General features: G+C 48.4%; 1 protein-coding gene across 1 annotated transcript in view; it reads left to right on the top strand.

Annotated features, from left to right (window-relative positions):
• LOC139238017 (collagen alpha-1(XI) chain-like) overlaps positions 1 to 27,516 on the top strand; it is a 294,478-nt gene that overhangs the window by 40,690 nt on the left and 226,272 nt on the right. The window contains exons 2-4 of the mRNA XM_070867414.1: positions 15,883 to 16,050; positions 17,888 to 18,101; positions 22,848 to 23,010. Of these exons, the coding sequence (XP_070723515.1) occupies positions 15,883 to 16,050; positions 17,888 to 18,101; positions 22,848 to 23,010 (545 nt within the window). The remainder of the gene's footprint in view (positions 1 to 15,882; positions 16,051 to 17,887; positions 18,102 to 22,847; positions 23,011 to 27,516) is intronic.

Below are 27,516 nucleotides of genomic sequence, written 5' to 3'. Positions count from 1 at the left end.
GCTGTTTATAGAATCATGAAATAGTACTGCACAGAAGGAGACCACTTGGCCCATGGATTCAGCACCAGCTCTGACAAATTTCACTGGGAGAGGGCAGAGCCGCGACTTTTCATTCATAGAAAGATGGGGTTCTCAATCATGCTCTTTTGATCCAGAACTTTCAGCTTGGTAGGTGTCCGAACCCTGAGAGGCTGGTGGAGGCCGTGGCTTTCAAAAGGGAGTTGGATAAGTGCCTGAAGGACAAATAATGTGCAGGGTTACGGGGAAAGGGCGGGGGAGTGGGACTGGCTGAAGGGCTCTTGCAGAGAGCCGGCACGGGCTCGACGGGACAAATGGCCTCCTCCCGCACTGGAACCGTTCCGTGATTCTAAACTCGATTGGCTGTAAAGTGTTTGACGTAGCTTCAATATCTCACCTGGTGGTCATCACACACGTGCTGCGATGATGCTGGCTGCTGCTCCCAGGACCCCTGGTAGTTTTGCAATACCTTAAACCACAGACGTTGATTAGGATCTAGCTCCAAACCACTGAGGTTTTGGCTGTCGTGAATATGATACTCCATCCTCTAACAAGTAGCTGAATAGGCCCATGTTGAAGTGTCAGCTGTGGCTCAGTGGGCAGCACATGCGCCTCTGAGTCAGAAGGTTGTGGGTTCAAGTCCACTCCAGGGACTTGAGCACATAAATCTAGGCTGACACTCCCAGTGCAGTACTGAGGGAGCGCCGCACTGTCGGAGGGGCAGTACTGAGGGAGCGCCGCACTGTCGGAGGGGCAGTACTGAGGGAGCGCCGCACTGTCGGAGGGGCAGTACTGAGGGAGCGCCGCACTGTCGGAGGGGCAGTACTGAAGGAGCACTGCACTGTCGGAGGGGCAGTACTGAGGGAGCGCCGCACTGTCGGAGGAGCAGTACTGAGGAAGCACCGCACTGTCGGAGGGGCAGTACTGAGGGAGCGCCGCACTGTCGGAGGGGCAGTACTGAGGGAGCGCCGCACTGTCGGAGGGGCAGTACTGAGGGAGCGCCGCACTGTCGGAGGGGCAGTACTGAGGGAGCGCCGCACTGTCGGAGGGGCAGTACTGTTGTAGGTGCTGTCTTTATGATGAGACGCTAAACCGAAGCCCCGTCTGCTCTTTCAGGTGGATGTAAAAGATCCCACTATTTTGAGGCAGTTCTCCCTGGTGTCCTGACCAATATTTATCCCTCAACCAACATCACTAAAACAAATTATCTGGTCATTATCTCATTGCCGTTTGTGGGAGCTTGTTGTGCCCAAATTGGCTGCTGCACTTCCCACATTACAACAGTAACTACACTCCAAAAGTACTTCATTGGCTGTGAAGGAACATCCAGAGGTCATGTAAGATGCGGTAAAAATACAAGCCGTTCTTTACTAAAGCCACTGTCTTCTGATGTGATTCAGTGTGAAAGACTGAGAGAGTTCCATAATGTGAAAAAGTGCGGTGAATATATCGTAAATCATTGAGTATATGACGCAGTTTAGCTGCAAATGGTGATGGGTGCATACTATAAATCAGGGTGCATTCGAGTGCAAGATTTACAGGAGGACCCTGATTTACAAGTACAGGAGCTGGGAGGAGCGGATAAGTCCGACATCTTAACTCCTTCATGTCTGTGAGGAAGGAGGATTCAACCATACTGAAGGAACCTCGGTGTTTACTGCAACTGGCTGTTGAGCACTCCTTCGCTTTTCCACGTGTGATTTCAGTGGTATCTATCTCCGGAATATTTAAGATCTTGGGTCGACCGACCTGAGGCAAAGCAGACTAATCCAGCTTTACTGGAAACGTGTAAATACATTGTTCCAATATTTGCATAATTAGTGTCCCGATATCATCGCCGTTGGCGGTTTGAGATCATGTTGCGCTCATTCAGGTCTTCAGGGTTTGTTTCTCTGATTTCCCTTTTTAGCAAAACACACGAAGGTCTGGAGAGAACGAGACAGATATCTTGATTTGACCTTTGCGAGGTCAGGGGTTGAGGTCATCTCATTGCTTTTGGCTTCCTGCCCCGTTGGCCTGTCCTCCAAAGGAGATGACTTCGGCGCGACCCGTAAAATCGCAAGGGTGACCGCCACTATCTGGAGTCTGTCAAATTGACAACAAAAAGAAAAAAGATAGAATGCGTGAATGGTATGAAACCGTTTTCATGAATCACTCGAGGCCTTTGTAAACCGCGCAACTTAAAAGGTAGTTTCGACCTTCTGGTCGGGGCGCAGGAGCGGCGAGAGATTGTAGAGGGACGTGAGCGGGGCCCAGGAGAGCCGTGAGTTCGGGGCCCAGGAGAGGGGAGAGCCCAGGGGCAGCACGGGCCCAGCCCACACTGTGCGATATGTGTGCGCACTAGGTCCATGCAGCAGAGCAGGTCCCCAGTCGTCCTGGTTAACTTTTGCCACTGGACCAAGACCTCGCTCTGTCAAGCCCCGTGTGGTGGCTGGTGTGCAACGGTCACCCCACGTTAAAAAAATCCACGCACAGGGCATCTTCCACCCTTCAGGATGTTGTTCAGGATCTGGAATATTAGGTCCTTCATTGAAACACTTGTGAACTCCTCCCTTTTTGGCGTGGAAGCAAGTCATCCTCGCTTTGAGGGACCGCCTATGAAGATGATGGAGAGTCTAGAGGGGTTGGGGTTGTTCTCCTTAGAGCAGAGAAGGTCAAGAGGAGATTTAAAAGAAGCGTTCAAAATCATGAAGAGTAGGGAGAATCGGCAACCAGAGGTCACAGGTTTGAAGGCCATTGGCAAAAGAACCAGAGGGGGAGATGAGGAGAATGTTTTTACGCGGCGAGTTGTTGTGATCGGGAACGCTCTGCCTGTGCAGCTCTGTGAAAGAGCTAACCACCTAGTCTCATTTCCCCGCTCTTTCCCCTGAAAATTTACCGCTTCAACTATTTAACCGATTCCCTTTTGAGAGTTACCTTCAGGATGTAGTTCGGGACCTGGAATATCAGGTCTTTCATTGAAACGCCTGTGAACTTTCTGACGTGGAAGCAAGTCATCCTCGACTCGAGGGACTGCCGATGATGGTGGGTTACTTCATCCGCTCATTAACTTTGTCGCAGTGATATCGCAGGGCTCCAACAAAGAGGTCGTTCCAACCATTTTCTGCTCGAAGGGACTGCGCTCTGTCTGTACTTTATCCAACAGGCTTGTTCTCGTCACTGAACCGGAGATGATCGCTTGACTGAGGTAAGCGAAATGGCGGTTCTGACCGCTTATTAATGTGTCTCTCTTACCCCCCCCGTTAGTCACGAAACTTCAGCCTCTCGGGCAAGGTAGTGTTCTGAGATTCTGATTCTGAGGGGGCTGATGCAGAGAGGATGTTTCCCCCTCGTGGGGAAATCTAGAACCAGGGGGGGTCACAGTCTCAGAATGAGGGGCCGCCCATTTAAGACGGAGATGAGGAGGAATTTTTTCTCTGAGGGTGGTGAATCTGTGGAATTCTCTGCCCCAGAGAGCTGTGGGGGCTGGGTCATTGAATATATTTAAGGCGGAGATCGACAGATTTTTGAACGATAAGGGAGTCGAGGGTTATGGGGAGCGGGCGGGGAAGTGGAGCGGAGTCCATGATCAGATCAGCCGTGATCCTATTCAATGGCGGAGCAGGCTCGAGGGGCCGAATGGCTGACTCCTGCTCCTATTTCTTACATTCTTATTTCCTCTGTTATCATCAGTCAGGTCGAACACTGTAATCGGGCTGAGGGTGGGATCGAGGTCGTGAACCGTGTATTCAATTCTTGAGCTGCGAGGTTGCCCAGATGGATTAAAATGGTCTTTTTCCAGTCTTGAACATTTCAATGTTTGAGAAAGAACCTGCATTTCTCTAGCGCCTTTTACCACCTCAGGACGTCCCGAAGCGCTCTACAGCCAAAGAGGTAAAGTTCAACAACTTGCATTTATATAGCGCCTTTAATGTCCCAAGACACAGGTGTGCAATGCACTGCACCCTCCTTATTGTAACTATTCCGTTATAATGCACACAGGCATATTCTGTCCCTGTAAAGCAGGGTATTGTTGGGCGGATTATCTGTCAGTAAACTCTCTTATTCTGACCCTCTTCTTAACGCCTGTTGGCATCACAGAGCTTACCGTTGGTTCCCTCTTCCTGTCATGAGCTGGATAATAGAAGGGGTTGCGTGAAACCAGGGACCCGATCAGCCCGACTGCCTGCCTCTCTTCCGCGGCTACATTCGCGCCAGGGTGTCCCTGGAGATGGAGCACGCGGTGTCCACTGATACGGGAGGTGGACGCCAGAGGGACTGGAGTGCCTCATCACCCCTATATAATAATCCCCTCCCGGGAAATAATTAGAATCTGATTTGATACGTTTCATTTTTTTTTTAATGGGTTAATTTGGAGTTTATAATAAGGGGCCACTTGATATCTCTGAAGGGTGATATATTTGCCATTGAGGGAGTGCAACAAAGGTTCACCAGACTGATTCTTGGGATGGGGGGGATTGTCCTATGAGGAGAGATTGAGCAGACTAGGCCTATATTCTCTAGAGTTTGGAAGAATGAGAGGTGATCTCATTGAAACACACACAATTCTTACAGAGGTTGACAGGATAGATGCAAGGAGGTTGTTTCCCCGGGCTGGGGAGTCTAGAACCAGGGTTCAGAGTCTCAGAATAAAGGGTTGGCTATTTAGGACTGAGATGAAGAGAGATTTCTTCACTCCGAGGGTGGTGAATCTTTGGAATTCTCTGTGTCCCAGAGGGCTGTGGAGGCTCAGTCGTTGATCATATTCAACACAGAGATCAATAGATGTTTGGATATTAAGGGAATCAAGGCATATGGGGATCGGGCAGGAAAGCAGAGTTGAGGTCGAAGATCAGACATGATCTCATTGAATGGCGGAGCAGGCTCGAGGGGCCGAATGGCCTGATCCTAATTCTTATTGAAACATAGAAATTTACAGCGCAGAAGGAGGCCATTTCGGCCCATCGTGTCCGCACCGGCCGACAAAGAGCCGCACGGCCCTCGGTCAGCAGCCCTTAAGGTTACATATAAACCTATGAACAATGACGGAAAGGCAAAGAGCACCCAGCCCAACCAGCCCGCCTCTCACAACTGCAACACCCCTTATACTGAAAATATCTACACTCCACCCCAACCGGAGCCATGTGATCTCCTGGGAGAGGCAAAAAGCAGATAAAATTTGGGGAGAAAAAAGCTGGGAAAATCCCTCTCCGACTCATCCAAGCGATCGACACTGGTCCAGGAGATCACCCTGGCCGTATTCGATTCCCTGCAGTACTTATCATTATATCTGCGCCATCCAACAAAAGGTCATCTAGTCTAATCCCAATTACCAGCCCTAGGTCCATGACCCTGCAGGTTACTGCACTTTAAGTGCCCATCCAACCATCTCTTAAAAGTGGTGAGGGTTTCTGCATCTACCACTCTTCCAGGCAGCAAGTTCCAGATCCCCACAACCCTCTGCATAAAGAAACCCCATCTCAAATCCCCTTTAAACCTTCCACCAACCACCTTAAAACTATGCCCCCTCATAATAGACCCCTCCACCAATGAAAATGGACCCTTATGATCCATTATGTCCAGGACCCTCAATATTTTGTACGCCTCAATGAGGTCTCTCAATCTCCTCTGTTCCAATGAGAACAAACCCAGCCTATCCAATCTGTCCTCATAACTAAGATTCTCCATTCCAGGCAGCATCCTAGTAAATCTCCTTTGCACCCTCTCGAGTGCAAACACATTCTTCCTATAATACGGCGACCAGAACTGCACGCAGTTCCAACTGCTCCAGCTGTGGCCTAACCAAAGTATTATACAATTTAAGCATAACCTCCCTGCTCTTATATTCTATGCCTCAGCCAATAAAGGCAAGCATTCCGTATGCCTTCTTAACCACCTTATCCACCTGGCCTGCTACTTTCAGGGATCCGTGGACAAGCACTCCAAGATCCCTTTGTTCATCTACACTATTAAGTGGCCTACTGTTTAATGTGTATACCCTTTCCTTATTAGTCCTCCCAAAATGCATCACGTCACACTTCTCTGAATTAAATTCCATTTGCCACTGCTCTGCCCACCTGACCAGTAGATTGCTATCCTCCTGCAACCCATTACTTTCCTCTTCATTATCAACTACACAGCCAATTTTAGTGTCATCTGCAAACTACTTAATCATACTCCCTATATTCAAATCTAAATTGTTGATATATACCACAAAAAGCAAGGATCCCAGTACTGAGTCCTGCAGAACCCCACTGGAAATATCCTTCCAGTCACAAAAACATCCATCAATCATTACCCTTTGCTTCCTACCTCAAAGCCAATTTTGGATCCAACTTGCCATTTTGCCCTGGATCCCATGGACTTTAACCTTCATGACCGGTCTACCATGTGGGACCTTATCTAAAGCTTTGCTAAAGTCCATATACACTACACCGTACGTACTACCCTCATTGACCCTCTTAGTTACCTCCTCAAAAAATTCAATCACGTTATTCAAACACGATCTTCCCTTAACAAATCCGTGCTGACTGTCCCTAATTAATCCTTGCCTTTCCAAATGCAGATTTATCCTGTCTTTCAGGATTTTTTCCAATAGTTTTCCCACCACTGAGGTTAGGCTGACAGGCCTGTAATTACTCAACCTATCCCTTTCTCCCTTCTTAAACAAGGGAACTACATTAGCAGTCCTCCAATCCTCTGGCACCATGCCCAGATCCAAAGAGGACTGGAAAATGATGGTCAAGGCCTCTGCTATTTCCTCCTTTACTTTGCTCGACAGCCTGGGATGCATTTCATCCGGGCCTGGGGACTTATCTACTTTCAAAGCTGCTAAACCCCTTAATACTTCCCCTCTCACTATATTTATTTCGTCCATAATATCACACTCCTCCTCCATAGCTGTATCTGCATTGCCCCTTTGCTTTGTGAAAACAGATGCAAAGTATTCGTTAAGAACCCGATCAACATCTTCCGCCTCCACACAAAGATTACCCTCATGGTCTCTAATAGGCCCTACTCTGTCTTTAGTTACCCTCTTACTCTTAATATATTTATAGAACATCTTGGGGTTTTCCTTAATTTTACTGGCCAAGAATTTCTCGTGCTCTCTCTTAGCATTTAATATCCTCTTTAATTTTTCCTCTTAACTTTCTATATTCCTCTAAAGATTCTAAAGTATTTAGCCGTTGGTATATGACATAAGCGTCCCTTTTTCTCTTAATCCTCCCCTGTAAGTGCCTAGACATCCAAGGGGCTGTAGAATTATTTTTCCCAGCCTTTTTCTTTAAGGGCACATGTTTGACTCGAGCCTTCCGGATCTCCTCCTTGAATGCCTCCCACTGTTCCGACACTGATTTTACCCACAAGTAGCTGTTTCCAGTCCACTGTGGCCAAATCACTCCTTAACTGAGCAAAATTAGCTTTTTCCCAATTCAGAACATAATAACACATGTTCTTTATGTTATGATGACATCAGTCATTAATCACCATAAAAGAGGTTACACGTAACCACGGCGAATAGACTCCGCCATCCCTGCTGCACCCCGTGTGTAAGCTTCCCAGAGCAGGCAGTCCCAGTCAATATTCCCGCAAATTTTTCTTTTGATACGCGGGCCCTTTAACTGGCTGCGCGGCCCGTTGAAATTTTCACGTATGCGCGGTTTGTTCAGTCAAAAAGCTGGTGTGCACGGGACCGCCAGACCTTTGCACGGCCTCGCAGCTTAACAGCAACGTTGGCGGCCAAGTCAGACGGCACTCCTCCCGTTCGCGTGCTGGCTCAGTCTGACCGAGCTCCCCGGCTGGGCTGATGAAAGGTTTTCGGCAACCTGAGCTGTTGGCTCTGTTTTTTCTCTCTCTGCAGATGCTGCCTGACCTGCTGATCGATCCCAGTGTTTTTCTCTTTGTATTTTAGACTTTGCCCCTACATGCTTTTTCACCCCCTTGGGGCTCTGCTCCTCCTGCTCCAGCCCCGCAGCACACATCTCCGCTCAGCTTCTGAGCATATACACATCGGGTGGAGGGGGTGCCTAATACAGGTCTTCAATATTGTGAAAGGTTTTGATAAGAATGGATACAGAGAGAATGTTTCCACTTGTGGGGAAGAGCATAACTCGAGGCCGTCAATATAAGATCGTCACCAAGAAATCCAATAGGGAATTCAGGAGAAACTTCTTTACCCACACAAAGTCCCATTCACCCATCACCCCCTGTGCTCACTGACCTACATTGGCTCCGGGTTAAGCAACGGCGCGATTTCAAAATTCTCATCCTTGTTTTCAAATCCCTCCATGGCCTCGCCCCTCCCTATCTCTGTAACCTCCTCCAGCTCCACAAACCCCGATGTCTGCGCTCCTCAAATTCTGCCCTCCTGAGCATCCCTGATTATAATCGTTCCATCATCGGTGGCCGTGCCTTCTGTTGCCTGGGCCCCAAGCTCTGGAACTCCCTCCCTAAACCTCTCCGCCTCTCCACCTCTCTTTCCACCTTTCCTCCTTCAAGACGCTTCTTAAAACCGACCTCTTTGACCAAGTTCTTGGTCACCTGCCCTAATTTCTCCTTGTGCGGCTTGGTGTCAAATTTTTAATCTCATAACACTCCTGTGAAGCGCCTTGGGATATTTCACTACGTGAAAGATGTTATATAAATACAAGTTGTTGGTGCTAGATGAGGAAAGACAGGAGGAGGCTCTGGTTGGGTTGACTGGCCTGTGTCTGTGCCGTATATCCCGTGTAACTTGCAATTGTCAATTGATGTGACTTCCCTTCAAAGGAAGATAAATTCCTATTCCTTGTTCTGAAGTTTCCTTGATTCAAAGGTTAATTACACCTCCTTTAAAACATTAATTGGATTGACATCAAATTAACATTCCATTGATCAAGAGGTACAGTACACATCAATGAGATTAACGAGCTCAGTTACACTGCACTGACACATCTACAGTATGTCCAACCGTATAAACCTTCTCTCTAAACCCGTTCCCCCCCCCCCACCCCCCTTTCATCTGTGACCCGACACAACCGTGTTCTTGCTAGGAGCGGCCAGGATGGCATTTTAACTCTCTGCGACAGACTGACGAGGCCTCCGTTTGGTGGGATATCGTCTTCGTATTTAATAGTCTCTTGAACACTCTTAGTTCAACTTAACTCTATTTATTTGGGTGATCTCAGACAGACATGTGGAGCTTAAAATGGCGTTCCTTCACAGACCCTCTTTCTCAATACAGCTCCCTAAATCTCCTAGCTAGAGGGGTGGTATACAATAGTTCGATAGCTCCTAGCTAGAGGAAATGTATCCTGGAATGTAATGTAAACCTGTTCTCCTCTGCTCCATGTAATATCCTTATTTGCACAGTACTACATGTAACGTGATTTACGGAATGTACTAAACTGTACCTTGAAATGAAATGCACGCTAGTTCATTGTATAGAACTGCTGTCAGCATCCAAACGAATTGTATGACCGCAATGTACTGAGCTATTTTCCAATGTATTGTGAAAATTTTATATGAATAAAGTATATTTTTGAAAAAAAAAACTCCTAGCTAGAGGGCACTAAACATTATCTCGTTACACCTTTCCTTTCTTGAAGAAACAAAAATGAATTAAATTTAGCTTCAATATAAATGAGTAGTTAACTTCTTTATAATAGTCAATCATTTCAAAAGTCTCTCAGATCTCCCTTGAGCCGATTCTAACTTCTCTCTTGGCGCTGTATTGAGAGAGAGGGTCTGTGAAGGAACACCATCGTGAGCTCGACAAGGCTGTCATATCTAATTGCAGATGTAAGATATTCCTTTAAAACCTTCCCTGCTGGCGACAGCCCTTCTGTTCTGAAGATTAAAGAATTCTGCTGGGCAATAAATGCTTCTTCGGTAATGGTGGCCCATGCAGCCATGTGGACTCCTTCCATCTTCAGAACAGAAGGGTGTTGACAGCAGGGAAGGTTTGAAAGCAATACCTCATGTATGCAATTAGATATGACAGCCTTGCAGAGCTTGAGATGGCATTCCTTCACAGACCCTCTCTCTCAATCCAGCCCCCTATCATCATCGGCAGTCCCTCGGAATCGAGGAAGATTTGCTTCCACTCTAAAATATTGGAATTACGGTCCCTGTCACAGGTGGGACAGATAGTCGTTGAGGTAAAGGGAGGGTGGGACAGGTTTGCTGCACGCTCCTTCCGCTGCCTGCGCTTGGTTTCTGCACGCTCTCGGCGATGAGAGTCGAGGTGCTCAGCGCCCTCCCGGATGCTCTTCCTCCACTTAGGGCGGACTGGTCTTTGGCCAGGGACTCCCAGGTGTCGGTGGGGATGTTGCACTTTATCAAGGAGGCTTTGAGCGTGTCCTTGAAACGTTTCCTCTGCCCATCTTGGGCTCGCTTGCCGTGTCGGAGTTCCAAGTAGAGCGCTTGCTTTGGGAGTCTTGTTTCGGGTGTGTGTACGACATGGCCCACCCAGCGGACCTCCTAGCTAGAGGGCGCTATACATTATCTCGTTACATTCTTGATACTCAAATGGAAGCATTTCCCTCCCAAAGGGACTGGGCCTGAGGGCTTTCTCACGTTGGGGCGTCAATGACCCGCAGGAAGGTGGGGGTGTAATCGAGTATCCAATCAACTTGCTCCGCACGGTCAGCCGTGGCTCAGTGGGCAGCACCCTCGTCTCTGAATCTTAATGTTGTGGCTTCAAGTTCCAATGCAGGGATTTGAGCATAAAAATCTTGGTTGACACTCCCATTGCAGTGCTGAGGGAGCACCGCACTGTCGGAGGGGCAGTGCTGAGGGAGCACCGCACTGTCGGAGGGGCAGTGCTGAGGGAGTGCCACACTGTCGGAGGGGCAGTGCTGAGGGAGCGCCGCACTGTCGGATGGGCAGTACTGAGGGAGCGCCACACTGTCGGAGGGGCCGTACTGAGGGAGTGCTGCACTGTCGGAGGGGCAGCACTGAGGGAGTGCTGCGCTGTCGGAGGGGCAGTACTGAGGGAGCGCCACACTGTCGGAGGGGCCGTACTGAGGGAGTGCTGCACTGTCGGAGGGGCAGCACTGAGGGAGTGCTGCGCTGTCGGAGGGGCAGTACTAAGGGAGCACCACACTGTCGGAGGGGCAGTACTAAGGGAGCACCGCACTGTCGGAGGGGCAGTACTGAGGGAGCGCCACACTGTCGGAGGGGCAGTACTGAGGGAGCGCCGCACTGTCGGAGGGGCAGTACTGAGGGAGCACAGCACTGTCGGAGGGGCAGTACTAAGGGAGCACCGCACTGTCGGAGGGGCAGTACTGAGGGAGCGCTACACTGTCGGGGGGGGGGGCAGTGCTGAGGGAGTGCCGTACTGTCAGAGGTGCCGTCGTTTAACCCGAGGCCCCATCTACACTCTCAGGTGGACGTAAAAGATCCCACGGCACTATTTTGAAGTTCTCCCCGGTGCCCTGGCCAATGTTAATCCCTCAGTCAGCATCACAAAAACATATGATCTGGACATTATCACATTGCTTTTGGTGGGAGCTTGCTCTGCGCAAATTGGCTGCTGCGTTTCCTTCATGACTGCACTTTAGAGTATTTTATTGGCCGCAAAGTTTTGGGATGTCCTGAGGTTGTGGAAGGCGCTATAGAAATGCAAGTCTGTCTTTCGTTTAAGGATGAATATTATCTCTAGAAGTGGTATTTCTCAGTAATGTTCCGTGGATTATTAGTCAGCAACTATCACCCACAGTATTGAATACAGCCCATATTGACAGCAGTACTTCATTGGCTGTAAGGTGCTCTGGGACATCCTGAGGTTAGGGTTGCCAACTCCTCCAGGTTTGCCCTGGACTCTCCAGGAACTAAAGATTAATCTCCGGGACACTGCTGGGAGAGAAATATCACCGGGGCATTAACATAGTTGTGTATCTTCTTCATTTTCTTTGAAGACTTTTTGTTTCTTAGTTGTAAAAATATTGGAGATGGTGGGGGAGGAAAAAAAAATCCGTTTGACCGGGCTGGGAGGTTGGAGGCAGGAGGTCATGTGACGAAACCTCCAGGAGTGTGTCCAACCAGAATTGGCGACCTCACCAGAGGGTGGTCCCGAGAGGTGGTAACTCGAGGAGACGGCACTGAAGTGCTCCCTGACGCTCCATGTTACTAATGTCACACGGGCTTTTTGTTCAACTGGAACAGTCAGTGGGCTAGGAATGCAGCTCTGCCAGTTTGGCACAAGAAGATTGTGACACCGGCGTATCGATTCCAGTCGGTGAGATGAGGGGAGGGGAGGACTGGTGCAGGGGGAGGGGAGTGTGTGCACATGGGAGAGGCCACAATTGTACAAGATTCCTGTCACAGGTTTGAAGCAAACTTTCAGCTGGTTGGTTCTCATTGTTGTGAGTTTTGGTGAGGAGTCTTCCCAATCTCTGTCTATAAGAGTATGAGAAAGAAAGAATCTTGAATTTATATAGCGCCTTTCACGATCACCAGACGTGTCTCAAAGCGCTTTACAGCCAATGAAGTACTTTTGGAGTGCAGTCGCTGTTGTAACGTGGGAAACTGCGGCAGCCAACTTGCGCACAGCAAGCTCCCACAAACAGCGACGTGATAATGACCAAATAATCTGTTTTTATGATGTGGATTGAGGGATAAATATTGGCTGCAGGACACCGGGGGTGACTCCCCTGCTCCTCTTCAAAATAGTGTCGTAGGATCTTTTACGTCCACCCTCGATTTGACATCTCATCCGAAAGACGGCACCTCCGACAGTGCAGCGCTCCCTCAGCACTGCACTGGGAGTGTCGGCTTAGAGTTTCGCGCTCAAGTTCCTGGAGTGGGACTTGAACCCACAACCTTCTGACTCAGAGGTGAGAGTGCTACCCACTGAGCCACAGCTGACACACTGAGAACTCACTTTTAGAGTGGAAGCGAGTCTTCCTCGATTCCGAGGGACTGCCTATGATGATGATATTGGACTGGGTAGAGCTGAGCCTCCACTCTCAGCAATCGTGAGTCTACTTTGGACTTTATAAAAGCATAGAACAGGGTGCTTTCTAAATGCTAAAAGGCCACAAACTGCGGCGATTCAAAGATACTTGGACATCCAGCTACGGAGATCATTTAAAATGTTCTGAACAGGTACAGAAAATAATCAAAAAGGCTCATGGGATGCCGGTCCTTATCTCTAAAGGCCGCCAATACAAGGGGTAGAAGTTACGCTGCAGTTTTACACGGGCTGCCGAGTTTTGGATCACCTCTCGTTTAGAACGGGGGAGGCCAGCTCGGAGTGTGTTGGAATAGTCAAGTCGAGAGGTAACCAAGCGGGAAAGGTTGCGATTGAGGACGCAGCAACGAGAGAACGAGAGCACGCGAGGAAAGGTTTGTCCCTCCGGGGGCAAGCTACTTGTTGTATCCTGCCCAGGCGTCGGACAGCGGGGTGAATAGGGGAAGGAACATTGGAGGAATAGTCGGTATTTTGAGCCGAATGATCGCTCTTGGCTCGGGCTTTGGTTGGCTGCAGAGGCAAGCTGTCTGAATCCAGTGTGTTTGAACTCTCGCAACAACGGAACCAATTGTAAAGCGGGGGGGCGGGGGGAGAATCCCAAACCCATTGTAAAGGGGAAATCCTGCAGAAGAACCCTTGCAGAGTTTATATTCGCCTGGCCCCAGCAGACCTGCCTGACCTGTCCAGTGGAATATTTGGCATCTTTTGCATCGGGGGCCCTGGGACGGGAGTTGTTCTGCTTCGAAGGTTGAGTTGGTTCCAAGCACTGATTCAATAAAAAGATAACCATTATACGAGCTTGACATACATCAGCGAGGCTGGGCATGATTAATAGCTGTCCAAAAAAAATAGTTATTGTCTGTATAAAGCCATGTAAAACGTGTTCCTCTCTGCTTGAAAAGTCTGGGGTAATTCAATCTTACAGACACGGTATCCCGGTGCATTAATGTCACTTGAGCATGTAGCATTGATTGAAACATGAATAAGCAGTTAGAGAGTTTATTAGCAGAGTCTTTTTAGTCGCTCAGCAATAAAATGACTCCGCTCTCTAATAATGCGTTGAAATCCAAATTTCGTTATATCTTTCCCCTCTATGTCCTTTACTATAATTGCTTAACTCTCTGTCTCCTCTTCTGCTAAAATCTTTGTGGCCGTGCCTTCTGTTGCCTGGGCCCCAAGCTCTGGAACTCTCTCCCTAAACCTCACCACCTCTCTCTCCTCCTTTTAAGATGCTCCTTAAAATCTAACTCTTTGACCAAGCTTTTGGTCACCTGCCCTAATTTCTCCTTGTGTGGCTCGGTGTCAAATTTTGTCATACAGCATCTCACTATCAAATTTTGTCTCAATACTCCTTGGGACGTTAAAGGCGCTATATAAATACAAGTTATTGTTGGTGAAAGTCAATCTAATCATTTTTTCTTCATTCCTCTAGTGCTCCTTTCAGCCTTGGCTCTTGCTTTAGGTCTCCGTGTTCTGTACATAAACTGTTCAAGAGAAAGGTTAATAGAACTACATCGTATTTACAGCACAGAAACAGACCATTCGGCCCAACGGCTCTGTGCCGGTGTTTATGCTCCACACCAGCCCCCTCCCACCCCTCTTCATCTCACCCCATCAACACATCCTTCTATTCCTTTCCCCCTCACATGTTTATCCAGCTTCCCCGTAAAGGCATCTATGTTGATGAAGTTAATGGACTTTCCCATTAATGATGGGCCACTGGCACTTTATGATGAACAAGAATTGTTTGTTTTTATTTAACGTTGTTTTGCAAATTCTATCTGTCCTCGATTTAAAAAAAAAGAATGGATTTATGTAGCGCCTTTCACAACCACCGGATGTCTCAAGCGCTTTACAGCCAGTGAAGTACTTTTGGAGTGTAGTCACTGTTGTAATGTGGGAAATGCGGCAGCCAATTTGCGCACAGCAAGCTCCCACATACAGCAATGTGATAATGACCAAATCATTTGTTTTTGTTATGTTGATAGAGGGATAAATATTGGCCCCAGGACACCGGGGATAACTCCCCTGCTCTTCTTCAAAATAGTGCTGTGGGATCTTTTACGTCCACCCGAGAGGGCAGACGGGACCTTGGGTTAATGTGTCATCCGAAAGACGGCACCTCCGACAGTGCAGCGCTCCCTCAGTACTGCCCCTTCAACAGTGCAGCGCTCCCTCAGCGCTGCCCCTCCGACAGTGCGGCGCTCCCTCAGCGCTGCCCCTCCGACAGTGCGGTGCTCCCTCAGCGCTGCCCCTCCGACAGTGCGGCGCTGCCCCTCCGACAGTGCGGCGCTCCCTCAGCGCTGCCCCTCCGACAGTGCGGCGCTCCCTCAGCACTGCCCCTCTGACAGTGCGGAGTTCCCTCAGCACTGCCCCTCCAACAGTGCGGTGCTCCCTCAGCGCTGCCCCTCCGACAGTGCGGCGCTCCCTCAGCACTGCCCCTCTGACAGTGCGGAGTTCCCTCAGCACTGCCCCTCCGACAGTGCGGCGCTCCCTCAGCACTGACCCTCCGACAGTGCGGCGCTCCCTCAGCATTGCCCCTCCGACAGTGCGGCGCTCCCTCAGCACTGCCTAGATTTTTGGGCTAGTTGATGGGGGCTGGGTGAATGGGAAATCTTTCGAGTTGAACAAGATTGAAGACCGTTATTGAAAGCATCTGGAACAAGTTTCTAACCGAAAGTTAAGAGTTGGGTTCAAAGCGAAATCCTGTTCATTGTCAGCCCTCGGTGTCTAAGGAAATTACCTGACTGTGTTTGTCAATGGATGTGTGACCTTGTTGTGGATTCTTGAGCCTTGAGTGGGTCTTTTTCCTCGCCTCTTCTTCCAGAGCTCTTGATTGAAAATGTCTTTGATATCGTGAGCTGATTCTCAGCCACTTGGAATGCATTTAGAATGGTTGTTTCTGATACATGCACTTTTGTCTCTTGCAGAGAATCCGTTTGATATCCTACAGATACTGAACCTCCAGGACACCATGGACGGAGTGGTAACCGTTGCAGGATTTTGCACACATCGAAAAGGCTCGGAGGAAACGGATTATGCACTCCGCCTTGAAAATAAAACTCACTTCAGTGCTCTGACTACACAGTTATTCCCGGGTACGTTTATAGCGAGAATTGTGAACTTGAGTTGAGGTAGGTTCTTTTCTCTCTGACTCCTCCTGCGTCACAGACTGCTGGGTGGGTGTTAGAACATAAGAACATAAGAAATAGGAGCAGGAGTAGGCCATACGGCCCCTCGAGCCTGCTCCGCCATTCAATACGATCATGGCTGATCCGATCATGGACTCAGCACCACTTCCCTGCCCCCTCCCCTTAGTCCCTTATCAGTTAAGAAACTGTCTATTTCTGTCTTAAATTTATTCAATGACCCAGCTTCCACAGCTCTCTGAGGCAGCGAATTCCACAGATTTACAACCCTCTGAGAGAAGAAATTTCTCCTCATCTCAGTTTTAAATGGCCGACCCCTTATTCTAAGATCGTGCCCCCTAGTTTTAGTCTTCCCACATCAGTGGAAACATCCTCTCTGCATCCACCTCATCAAGCCCCCTCATAATCTTCTACGTTTCGATAAGATCATCTCTCATTCTTCTGAATTCCAATGAGTAGAGGCCCAACCTACTCAACCTTTCCTCATAAGTCAACCCCCTCATCCCCGGAATCAACCGAGTGAACCTTCTCTGAACTGCCTCCAAAGCAAGTATATCCTTTCGTAAATCTGGAAACCAAAACTGCACGCAGTATTCCAGGTGTGGCCTCACCAATACCCTGTATAACTGTAGCAAGACTTCCCTGCTTTTATATTCCATCCCCTTTGCAGTGTTGGGCTGGACGAACTGGCTGGAGCTTTGCTTAATGGCCATTTGGGGATCGGTGAGCCTTTCAGTAGAACTTTCCCTGGAGGTGAAATTGGTGGGTAGTGTCCACGGTGGGGCAGTCTGACACCATCGCCAGAAGCTGGCTGCTTGATCCAAGCAGTTTGGCTGGATTTACCAATCCTCAGTATATGGAGCAACAACATAGTGTGACACAAGGGAACTTGAGGTCTTATCCTGCCCGGATTGTACTTGCTGAATTGTACAGTACAGGAGTTGGCCATTTGGCCCACCGTGCCTCTGCCGGCTCTTTAGTAGAGCTATCCAATTAGTTTCACACCCCCCTGCTCTTTCCACAGCCCTGCGTATCCTTTCAAATATTTACCTAATTGCCTTTTGAAAGTTATTATTGAGTCGGCTTCCACCGCCCTTTCAGGCAGTGCGTTCCACATCATAACTCACTGCGTAAAAAAATTGTTCCTCATGTCCCCCTCTGGTTCTTTTGCCAATTTACCATAAATCTGAGTCTTCTGGTTAGCGACCCTCCAGCCATTGGAAACAGAGTAGCTCAGGAGAAACTATCAAAATCCTTCACCATTTTCAACACCTCTATTAAATGTTCCCTTGACCTTCTCTGCTCTCGGGAGAGCACTCCCAGCTTCTCTAGTTCACTCCGTAACTGAAGTCCTTGAACTTTGGAGAACTTTGGAGAAACCTACAGCGCAGGCCATACCTTTGAACTGAGGGACGTTGCATTAGGCGAGGGAGAGTCGGGGATGGAGAAAATAGGATTTAGTGCAATGAGTAGACGAGATTAGATCGTGTGTGAGATAAAAGAAAGAAAGCCTTGCATTTATATAGCACCTTTCACGAACCCTGGATGTCTCAAAGCGCTTTAGTGTCAGCCTGGATTTTGTGCTCAAGTGGGACTTGAACCCACAACCTTCTGACTCCGAGGTGAGGGTGCTGCCCACTGAGCCACAGCTGACACTAAGAGCAAAAGTAGAATGCTAATAAGTGGTAATCAATAATTTCAGTGTATTTGTCGTCGGGTCATGTAACATTACCATATTTTGGCAATAAATATATTTCTAAATGGGGCCACTTTTCTTTCAATGCAGATGGAAATTTTCCGGAGAACTTCTCCATCCTCACCACGCTGAGGGCCAAGAAAAACTCTCAGTTTTTCCTGCTGTCGTTGTACAATGACCAGGGGATCCAGCAGCTGGGAGTGGAGATCGGTCGCTCTCCCGTTTTCCTCTATGAGGATCAGACTGGCAAGCCCACCCCCGAGGATTATCCCATCTTCAAAAAAATCAACCTGTCTGACGGCAAGTGAGTACGCAACGCTCCATTCCTTCTCCAGCGTCCGCCTTTTAGTTGCGCGCAACATTTTCCCCGAGGATAGAGCTTTGTGCTGGTCACTGACCTAGTTATTTGGAATCTAACATAGTAACATAGAAACTCGGTGCAGGAGTAGTCCACTCGGCCCTTCGAGCCTGCACCACCATTCAATAAGATCGTGGCTGATCATGCAACTTCAGTACCCCATTCCTGCTTTCTCTCCATACCCCTTGATCCCTTTAGCCGTAAGAGACACATCTAGCTCCCTTTTGAATAGATCTAACGAACTGGCCTCAACAACTTTCTGTGGTAGAGAATTCCACAGGTTCACATTTCTCTGAAGAAGTTTCTCCTCATCTCAGTTCTAAATGGCCTACCCCTTATCCTCAGACTGTGTCCCCTGGTTCTGGACTTCCCCAACATCGGGAACATTCTTCCCACACCTAACCCGTCCAATCCCATCAGAATTTTATATGCTTCTACGAGATCCCCTCTCATTCTTCTAAATTCCAGTGAATATAAATAAGCCCAGTCGATCCAGTCTCTCCTCATATTTCAGTCCCGCCATCCCAGGAATCAGTCTGGTGAACCTTTGCTGCATTCCCTCAATAGCAAGAACGTCCTTCCTCAGATTAGGAGACCAAAACTGTACACAATATTCCAGGTGAGGCCTCAACAAGGCCCTGTACAACTGTAGTAAGACTGCCCTGCACGCAGGAGAGATTAGAACGACAAAAGGGATGATGGCGCGAGGCGAAAGGAGATGGTAATGGGACAAGTTAAGAACCAAAAGATGGGTCTTGATAGGGTGCGAATGGAGGTGGCAGATTCATCAACAGCTGCCGTGCGAAATAAGGGGCAGCGCCACATTAGGACAGACAGCTGGTGATTATTCCACCATTCACACTCTATCTAGACTCATCTTTTGTTTCCCAACTTGTGCCATTAGCATCTCATTTTTGCCCACCGTCCCTTTTGTGTCTCACATCTCTCCTGCCTTTCACCCTATCACAGACCTCCCCTTTTGTTCTTTCCTCCCCTCCCCACTCCCTCCCCCTTTCACTGCCCCCACACTTTAAGATTCTGTTACATTTCGAACTTTTGCCCGTGCTGACCAAGAGTCATCGGCCTGAAACATGGTCTAATTTCGGTCGCCTAGATGGGTCGGAGAGGTGTTTCCCGGATTTTTTTCCCCCCAAATTGCCCTGGGTTTTTTATGTGGTTTTTTTTGTGTCTCCCAGGAGTTCTAACGGTTTCGGTTGGGGTGGAGTGTATATGTTGTGATAGAAACATAGAACCATAGAAAATAGGTGCAGGAGTAGGCCATTCGGCCCTTCTAGCCTGCACCACCATTCAATGAGTTCATGGCTGAACATGCAACTTCAGTACCCCATTCCTGCTTTCTCGCCATACCCCTTGATCCCCCTAGTAGTAAGGACTTCATCTAACTCCTTTTTGAATATATTTAGTGAATTGGCCTCACCACTCTCTGGTTGAAGAAGTTTCTCCTCATCTCGGTCCTAAATGGCTTACCCCTTATCCTTAGACTGTGACCCCTGGTTCTGGACTTCCCCAACATTGGGAACATTCTTCCTGCATCTAACCTGTCTGAACCCATCAGAATTTTAAACGTTTCTATAAGGTCCCCTCTCATTCTTCTGAACTCCAGTGCATACAAGCCCAGTTGATCCAATCTTTCTTGATAGGTCAGTCCTGCCATCCCGGGAATCAGTCTGGTGAACCTTTGCTGCACTCCCTCAATAGCAAGAATGTCCTTCCTCAAGTTAGGAGAGCAAAACTGTACACAATACTCCAGGTGTGGCCTCACCAAGGCCCTGTACAACTGGAGCAACACCTCCCTGTCTCTGTACTCAAATCTCCTCGCTATGAAGGTCAACATGTCATTTGCTTTCTTAACCGCCTGCTGTACCTGCATGCCAACCTTCAATGACTGATGTACCATGACACCCAGGTCTCATTGCACCTCCCCTTTTCCGAATCTGTCACCATTCAGATAATAGTCTGTCTCTCTGTTTTTACCACCAAAGTGGATAACCTCACATTTATCCACATTATAGTTCATCTGCCATGCATTTGCCCACTCACCTAACCTATCCAAGTCGCTCTGCAGCCTCATAGCATCCTCCTCGCAGCTCACACTGCCACCCAACTTAGTGTCATCCGCAAATTTGGAGATACTACATTTAATCCCCTCGTCTAAATCATTAATGTACATTGTAAACAGCTGGGGCCCCAGCACAGAACCTTGCGGTACCCCACTAGTCACTGCCTGCCATTTTGAAAAGTCCCCATTTACTCCTACTCTTTGCTTCCTGTCTGACAACCAGTTCTCAATCCATGTCAGCACACTACCCCCAATCCCATGTGCTTTAACTTTGCACATTAATCTCTTGTGTGGGACCTTGTCGAAAGCCTTCTGAAAGTCCAAATATACCACATCAACTGGTTCTCCCTTGTCCACTCTACTGGAAACATCTTCAAAAAATTCCAGAAGATTTGTCAAACATGATTTCCCTTTCACAAATCCATGCTGACTTGGACCTATCATGTCACTTCTTTCCAAATGCGCTATGACATCCTTAATAATTGATTCCATCATTTTACCCACTACTGAGGTCAGGCTGACTGGTCTATAATTCCCTGTTTTCTCTCTCCCTCCTTTTTTAAAAAGTGGGGTTACATTGGCTACCCTCCACTCGATAGGAACTGATCCAGAGTCAATGGAATGTTGGAAAATGACTGTCAATGCATCTGCTATTTTCAAGGCCACCTCCTTAAGTACTCTGGGATGCAGTCCATCAGGCCCTGGGGATTTATCGGCCTTCAATCCCATCAATTTCCCCAACACAATTTCCCGACTAATAAGGATTTCCCTCAGTTCCTCCTCCTTACTAGACCCTCTGACCCCTTTTATATCCGGAAGGTTGTTTGTGTCCTCCTTAGTGAATACCGAACCAAAGTACTTGTTCAATTGGTCTGCCATTTCTTTGTTCCCCGTTATGACTTCCCCTGATTCTGACTGCAGGGGACCTACGTTTGTCTTTATTAACCTTTTTCTCTTTACATATCTATAGAAACTTTTGCAATCCGTTTTAATGTTCCCTGCAAGCTTCTTCTCGTACTCCATTTTCCCTGCCCTAATCAAACTCTTTGTCCTCCTCTGCTGAGTTCTAAATTTCTCCCAGTCCCTGGGTTCGTTGCTATTTCTGGCCAATTTGTATGCCACTTCCTTGGCTTTAATACTATCCCCGATTTCCCTTGATAGCCACGGTTGAGCCACCTTCCCTTTTTTATTTTTACGCCAGACAGGAATGTACAATTGTTGTAGTTCATCCATGCGGTCTCTAAATGTCTGCCATTGCCCATCCACAGTCAACCCCTTAAGTATCATTCGCCAATCTATCCTAGCCAATTCACGCCTCATACCTTCAAAGTTACCCTTCTTTAAGTTCTGGACCATGGTCTCTGAATTAACTGTTTCATTCTCCATCCTAATGCAGAATTCCACCATATTATGGTCACTCTTCCCCAAGGGGCCTCGCACAACGAGATTGCTAATTAATCCTCTCTCATTACACAACACCCAGTCTCCCCCCTAGTTGGTTCCTCGACATATTGGTCCAGAAAACCATCCCTTATGCACTCCACGAAATCCTCCTCTATCGTATTGCTTCCAGTTTGGTTAGCCCAATCTATGTGCATATTAAAGTCACCCACTATAACTGCTGCACCTTTATTGCATGCACCCCTAATTTCCTGTTTGATGCCCTCCCCAACATCACTACTACTGTTTGGAGGTCTGTACTAACGTTTTTTGCCCTTTGGTGTTCTGCAGCTCTACCCATATAGATTCCACATCATCCAAGCTAATGTCCTTCCTAACTATTGCATTAATCTCCTCCTTAACCAGCAATGCTACCCCACCTCCTTTTCCTTTTATTCTATCCTTCCTGAATGTTGAATACCCCTGGATGTTGAGTTCCCAGCCCTGATCATCCTGGAGCCACGTCTCTGTAATCCCAATCACATCATATTTGTTAACATCTATTTGCACAGTTAATTCATCCACCTTATTACGGATACTCCTTGCATTAAGACACAAAGCCTTCAGGCTTGTTTTTTTTAACACCCTTTGTCCTTTTAGAATTTTGCTGTACAGTGGCCCTTTTTGTTCTTTGCCTTGGGTTTCTCTGCCCTCCACTTTTCCTCATCTCCTTTCTGTCTTTTGCTTTTGTCTCCTTTTTGTTTCCCTCTGTCTCCCTGCATTGGTTCCCATCCCCCTGCCATATTAGTTTAACTCCTCCCCACAAGGTATTGCAATTGTGTGGGACAGGCATGATGGACCAGATGGTCTATACCTGTCCGTCACTGTTCGTGTGTTCGTAAATATATTGGCTTAACGTATATCGGTACCAATGTAGTGAATAAAGAGTCAGACGAGATACTGCAAGCTCAAAGTAAGGTGTGACCGTAGTCCTTTGTTACAGATCTCAGAGTGCCTCTCCAGACTGAGACCTCCTTATATACAGGTGATCCCAAGGGATTGTGGGATCCCTTGAGACTCCAGGAGATAATCCCTCTGGTGGTTAGACATGGTATTTACAGGTTTACATACGTAACACCCATAGTGCATTAGGCCGGGCGATCCCCAGGTCTGATGGGGACTGTGTCGTATCTGATGGGAGCACCTCAGCACCTGTCGGCTGTCTTTTGCAGGTGGCACCGCGTGGCGATCAGTGTTGAAGGTAAGAACGTAACGATGATCGTGGATTGCGACAAGCAGGTCACCGAGCACTTGGCGAGGAGTGACAACCCAGTCGTCAGCACCAATGGAGTCACCGTCTTTGGCACCCGGATATTAGACGAGGAAGTGTTTGAGGTTAGTGGAGCAAGTTTCATCGGCCAGTGGTGGCCAGCATGCGTGTCCCTGCCTTCCCTTTGCCGATCAGTTGTTAAAGACACTGGTCAGCGCTGAGCTGAGTCACGCAGACGAGGAAATGATCCGTACGCCTACAGTGTGTTGCGTTGCTGTGATCCCTGTCCAATTTTCTCACCTCATCTGGGCTTGTGGTCGAGCTACTGTAATTAACTTTGATGCCCCTGATCGAGGGGGGGGAAATATCGGCTCGATTTCTACATCATAGCATCTCATGCTTACCTTTACTGCTCTACCAGTGACTTGAGCACATAAATCTAGGCTGACACTCGAGTGCTGAGGGAGCGCCGCGCTGTCGGAGGGGCAGTGCTGAGGGAGCGCCGCGCTGTCGGAGGGGCAGTACTGAGGGAACGTTGCACTGTCGGAGGAGCAGTACTGAGGGAGAGCCGCACTGTTGGAGGGGCAGTGCTGAGGGAGTGCTGCACTGTCGGAGGGGCAGTACTGAGGGAGTGCCGCACTGTTGGAGGGGCAGTACTGAGGGAGCGCCGCACTGTTGGAGGGGCAGTACTGAGGGAGCGCCGCACTGTTGGAGGGGCAGTACTGAGGGAGCGCCGCACTGTCGGAGTGCCATCTTTCGGATGAGACGTTAAACCGAGGCCCTGTCTGCTCTCTCAGGTGGACGTAAAAGATCCCACGGCACTATTTCAAAGAAGAGCAGGGGAGTTCTCCCCGGTGTCCTGGGCCAATATTTATCCCTCAACCAACATAACTAAAACACATTATCTTGTCATTATCACATTGCTGTGTGTGGGAGCTTGCTGTGCACAAGTCGGCTGCCACGATTCCCACATTACAACAGTGACTACACTCCAAAAGGACTTCATTGGCTGTAAAGCGTGGTTGCGAAAGGCGCTATTTAAATGCAAGTCTCTCTCTCTCTTTCTCTTTTTTTCTCTTTCTCTAGAAGTCCATTCCAAATGGCTGTCACTCTTGTACATGACCCCACTCACGTCAGTCCTAAGTTCGCCAATTTAAACCTGCCGCTGTCTCGTTTGACGCAACTGTTCTAGATTTCCCTGTGTTTGCTGCCTTGCGCGCCGCAGCGAAATTTCGAAGTGGTGTTCGGAAGGAAGGCGTTAAAAAGGTGCTTTTGCAGCCCGCTGTTGCTGGGACCGTACGCCCTGCATCGATTCTGGGCGAATCTCCGCCCTCGGTAACCCTCTGGGACTTGCGTCAAAGCAAAGCCTCTGTGCAGTGTTGCAAACTGTATTGGCCAATAAATTAGTGGGGGCAGATCCGCAAGGCTTGCGCTTCAGACACGGTGCCGTGAACTGTTCGCCAAAAGGCAGATAGATGTTGATGTGCAGCATTCTGGCTGGCCCCCAGATGTTCTGCACCCCCGGCCCGTACGCCCTTGATGTGCTGTTTATCAGCTGTGCAGCATTCCTTTTTGATGTGCGAGCAGGTGTATCGCAGTGCGATCCGATCCTGTGTGCTCGAACTTGTTCAGGCCTCACAAGCCTGTCGGATTACCGTTGACATCAAACCAAAAGCTGTCGGAGATCACGCGCGCTGTGTCTCGGCGATTAGTCACTGGGCTCTTTGCCACTTTCACCCCCCCTGTGAAGTCGCGAGTTCAAACGAGCTTTTGTGGTGCTCTCCGCCATCCCTCAGCCAGTCAGGGGCCATTAAACGCGCAACTTACTTCACAAACAAAATTTGCATCAATTAGAATCACGCTTGGATTAGCTTGAGATAAACTACAGATGAGAATAGCTTGTTGGCAGCTATCTTTACCCCCGCCTGTTTACTTAGTCGCTTGGCAACCGAAATGATGAAGGAAAATTAAATGTACCTCAAAGTGATTGAACTTCTAAAGAGCGTTAATCTCTCTCCGTACTGACTCTGTAAATTTGGCCCTTTTTCTCTCCCTCCCATATCTCTTTTTTTTTTTTGGAAAGTCCCTACTCTTGCTGGCTTTGATTGCATGGGCTGTCGGCACACCTTGCCCCAAGTACTCTTTCTTGCTCCTGGGTGAATTCCAGTTTTGCCCTCCCACATTCTACCCCACCTAAACTCGAGCTGATCCAAAACTCAGCTGCCCCGTGTCCTAACTCGCACCGAGTCCCGCTCACCCATCACCCACTGTGCTCGCTGCCCCGTGCCCTAACTCGCACCGAGTCCCGCTCACCCATCACCCCCTGTGCTCGCTGACCTACATCGGCTCCTCGTTAAACAATGCCTTGATTTCAAAATTCTCCTTTTTTGTCAAATCCCTCCCCATCTCCTGTAACAACCTCCAGCCCCACAATCACCCCGAGATGTCTGCGCTAAATTCTGTGAGCTCCTGAACTACTGTTACGTATGCAACCCTATGTAACCAGTATCATACCGCCACCAGAGGGCGTACCTGTTGGAGTCCCAAGGGATCCCAGCATAGAAACATCGAAACATAGAAATTAGGTGCAGGAGAAGGCCATTTGGCCCTTTGAGCCTGCACCACCATTCAATAAGATCATGGCTGATCATTCACCTCAGTACCCCTTTCCTGCTTTCTCTCCATGCCCCTTGATCCCTTTGGCTGTAAGGGCCACATCTAACTCCCTTTTTGAATATATCTAACGAATTGGCCTCAACAACTTTCTGTGATAGAGAATTCCACAGGTTAATCACTCTCCGAGTGAAGATGTTTCTCCTCATCTCGGTCCTAAATGGCTTACCCCTTATCCTTAGACTGTGACCCCTGGTTCTGGAACTCCCCAGCAACGGGAACATTCTTCCTGCCTCTAACCTGTCCAATCCCGTCAGAATTTTATGTTTCTATGAGATCCCCTCTCATTCTTCTAAACTCCAGTGGATACAAGCCCAGTCGATCCAGTCTCTCCTCATATGTCAGTCCAGCCATCCCAGGAATCAGTCTGGTGAACCTTCGCTGTACTCCCTCAATAGCGAGAATGTCCGTCCTCTGATTAGGAGACCAAAACTGAACACAATATTCCAGGTGGGGCCTCACCAAGTACAACTGCAGTAAGACCTCCCTGCTCCTATACTCAAATCCTTTAGCTATGTAGGCCAACATACCATTTGCCTTCTTCACTGCCATCCACCACCATCCTTGGGAGCACTGCATATAAGCAGGCCTCCCATGCTGTACCAGCACTCTGGAGTTAGAATGAAGGAACTAAGATCACACTTACTCACGTCTACAGTACTCCGTTATATTACTTTATTATGAACATAACAAACTACCATCTCACTCAGTCTCTTCTTTTGACAACCAAAGGGTTTCTCAAAACTCAAGGTCGGTGTCACTGGACAGCAGTTTCCTGATCCCTTTGCAGCTTCTCTGGTGATCTCCCCGGGCGTTGCACTTTGTATTTGAAAAAAAAACTATTTAAGAAGAAATGAAAAAGTTGTGGTTAAACTGGGTCTCCCGGGACACCCCAGAGTGCTGGGCTAAGGATCTGTGCATGTGGTCTTTATTGCTGTTAGTTTGTGACTGGGCAGAGACAGGTGGGCCCTGTGATGGAACCCGCACAACCTGTGCTCAAGGGGCTAAACCCTCCTATCGCCCGTCGAATCTTTGCCTGCGGCACTTGGAGTTCAGGAAGAGCAGGAGAAGGTGCTTCACAGTGCGGGACTGAAATGGAGTGCAGCTCCACAGATCCCTGAACATAAGAACATAAGAAATAGGAGTAGGAGTAGGCCATATGGCCCCTCGAGCCTGCTCCGCCATTTAATACGATCGTGGCCGATCCGATCATGGACTCAGCTCCACTTCTCCGCCCGCTCCCCATAACCCCTTACTTCCTGAAACATATGAAACATAGAAAATAGGTGCAGGAGTAGGCCATTCGGCCTTTCGCAGGTCAGGTGGATAAGGTGGTTAAGAAGACATATGGAATATGTTATGAATGTATAATGTATGCACTGGACCACTGAATGTATCTTCACACTGTATACACTATACCTGCACCACCAGAGGGCCACCTGCACTCTGCAGGTAACCAAGTACAAAAGGGAGCTCACCTCATTGTGTCCTCACTCAAGGAGCTACAATAAATGGACTAAGGTCACAACAGTTCAAGTACAATACCCTACCTCGTGGAGTCATTATTAGAGTGCTTGCATATACAACAGAATACTTGCCTTTATTAGCCGAGGCATGGAATACAAGAGCAGGGATGTTATGCTTGAACGGTATAAAACATTAGTTAGGCCACAGCTGGAGTACTGCGTGCTGTTCTGGTCACCACACTGCAGGAAGGATGTGATTGCACTGGAGAGGATGCAGAGGAGATTTACAAGGGTGTTGCCTGGACTGGAGAATTTTGGCTATGAGGAAAGATTGGCGATGCTGGGTCTGTTTTCTTTGGAACAGAGGAGGCTGAGGGGAGACCTTATTGAGATGTATAAAATTATGAGGGGCCTGGATAGAGAGGATAGAAAGGACCTGTTTCCCTTGGCAGAGCGGTCAACAACCAGGGGGCATAGATTTAAAATAATTGG

Source organism: Pristiophorus japonicus, chromosome 24 (assembly GCF_044704955.1).
Source record: "Pristiophorus japonicus isolate sPriJap1 chromosome 24, sPriJap1.hap1, whole genome shotgun sequence".
Taxonomy (NCBI): Eukaryota; Metazoa; Chordata; class Chondrichthyes; family Pristiophoridae; genus Pristiophorus; species Pristiophorus japonicus.
Note: the sequence above shows the minus strand (reverse complement) of the source record. Positions and strands in the feature narration are given on the sequence as shown.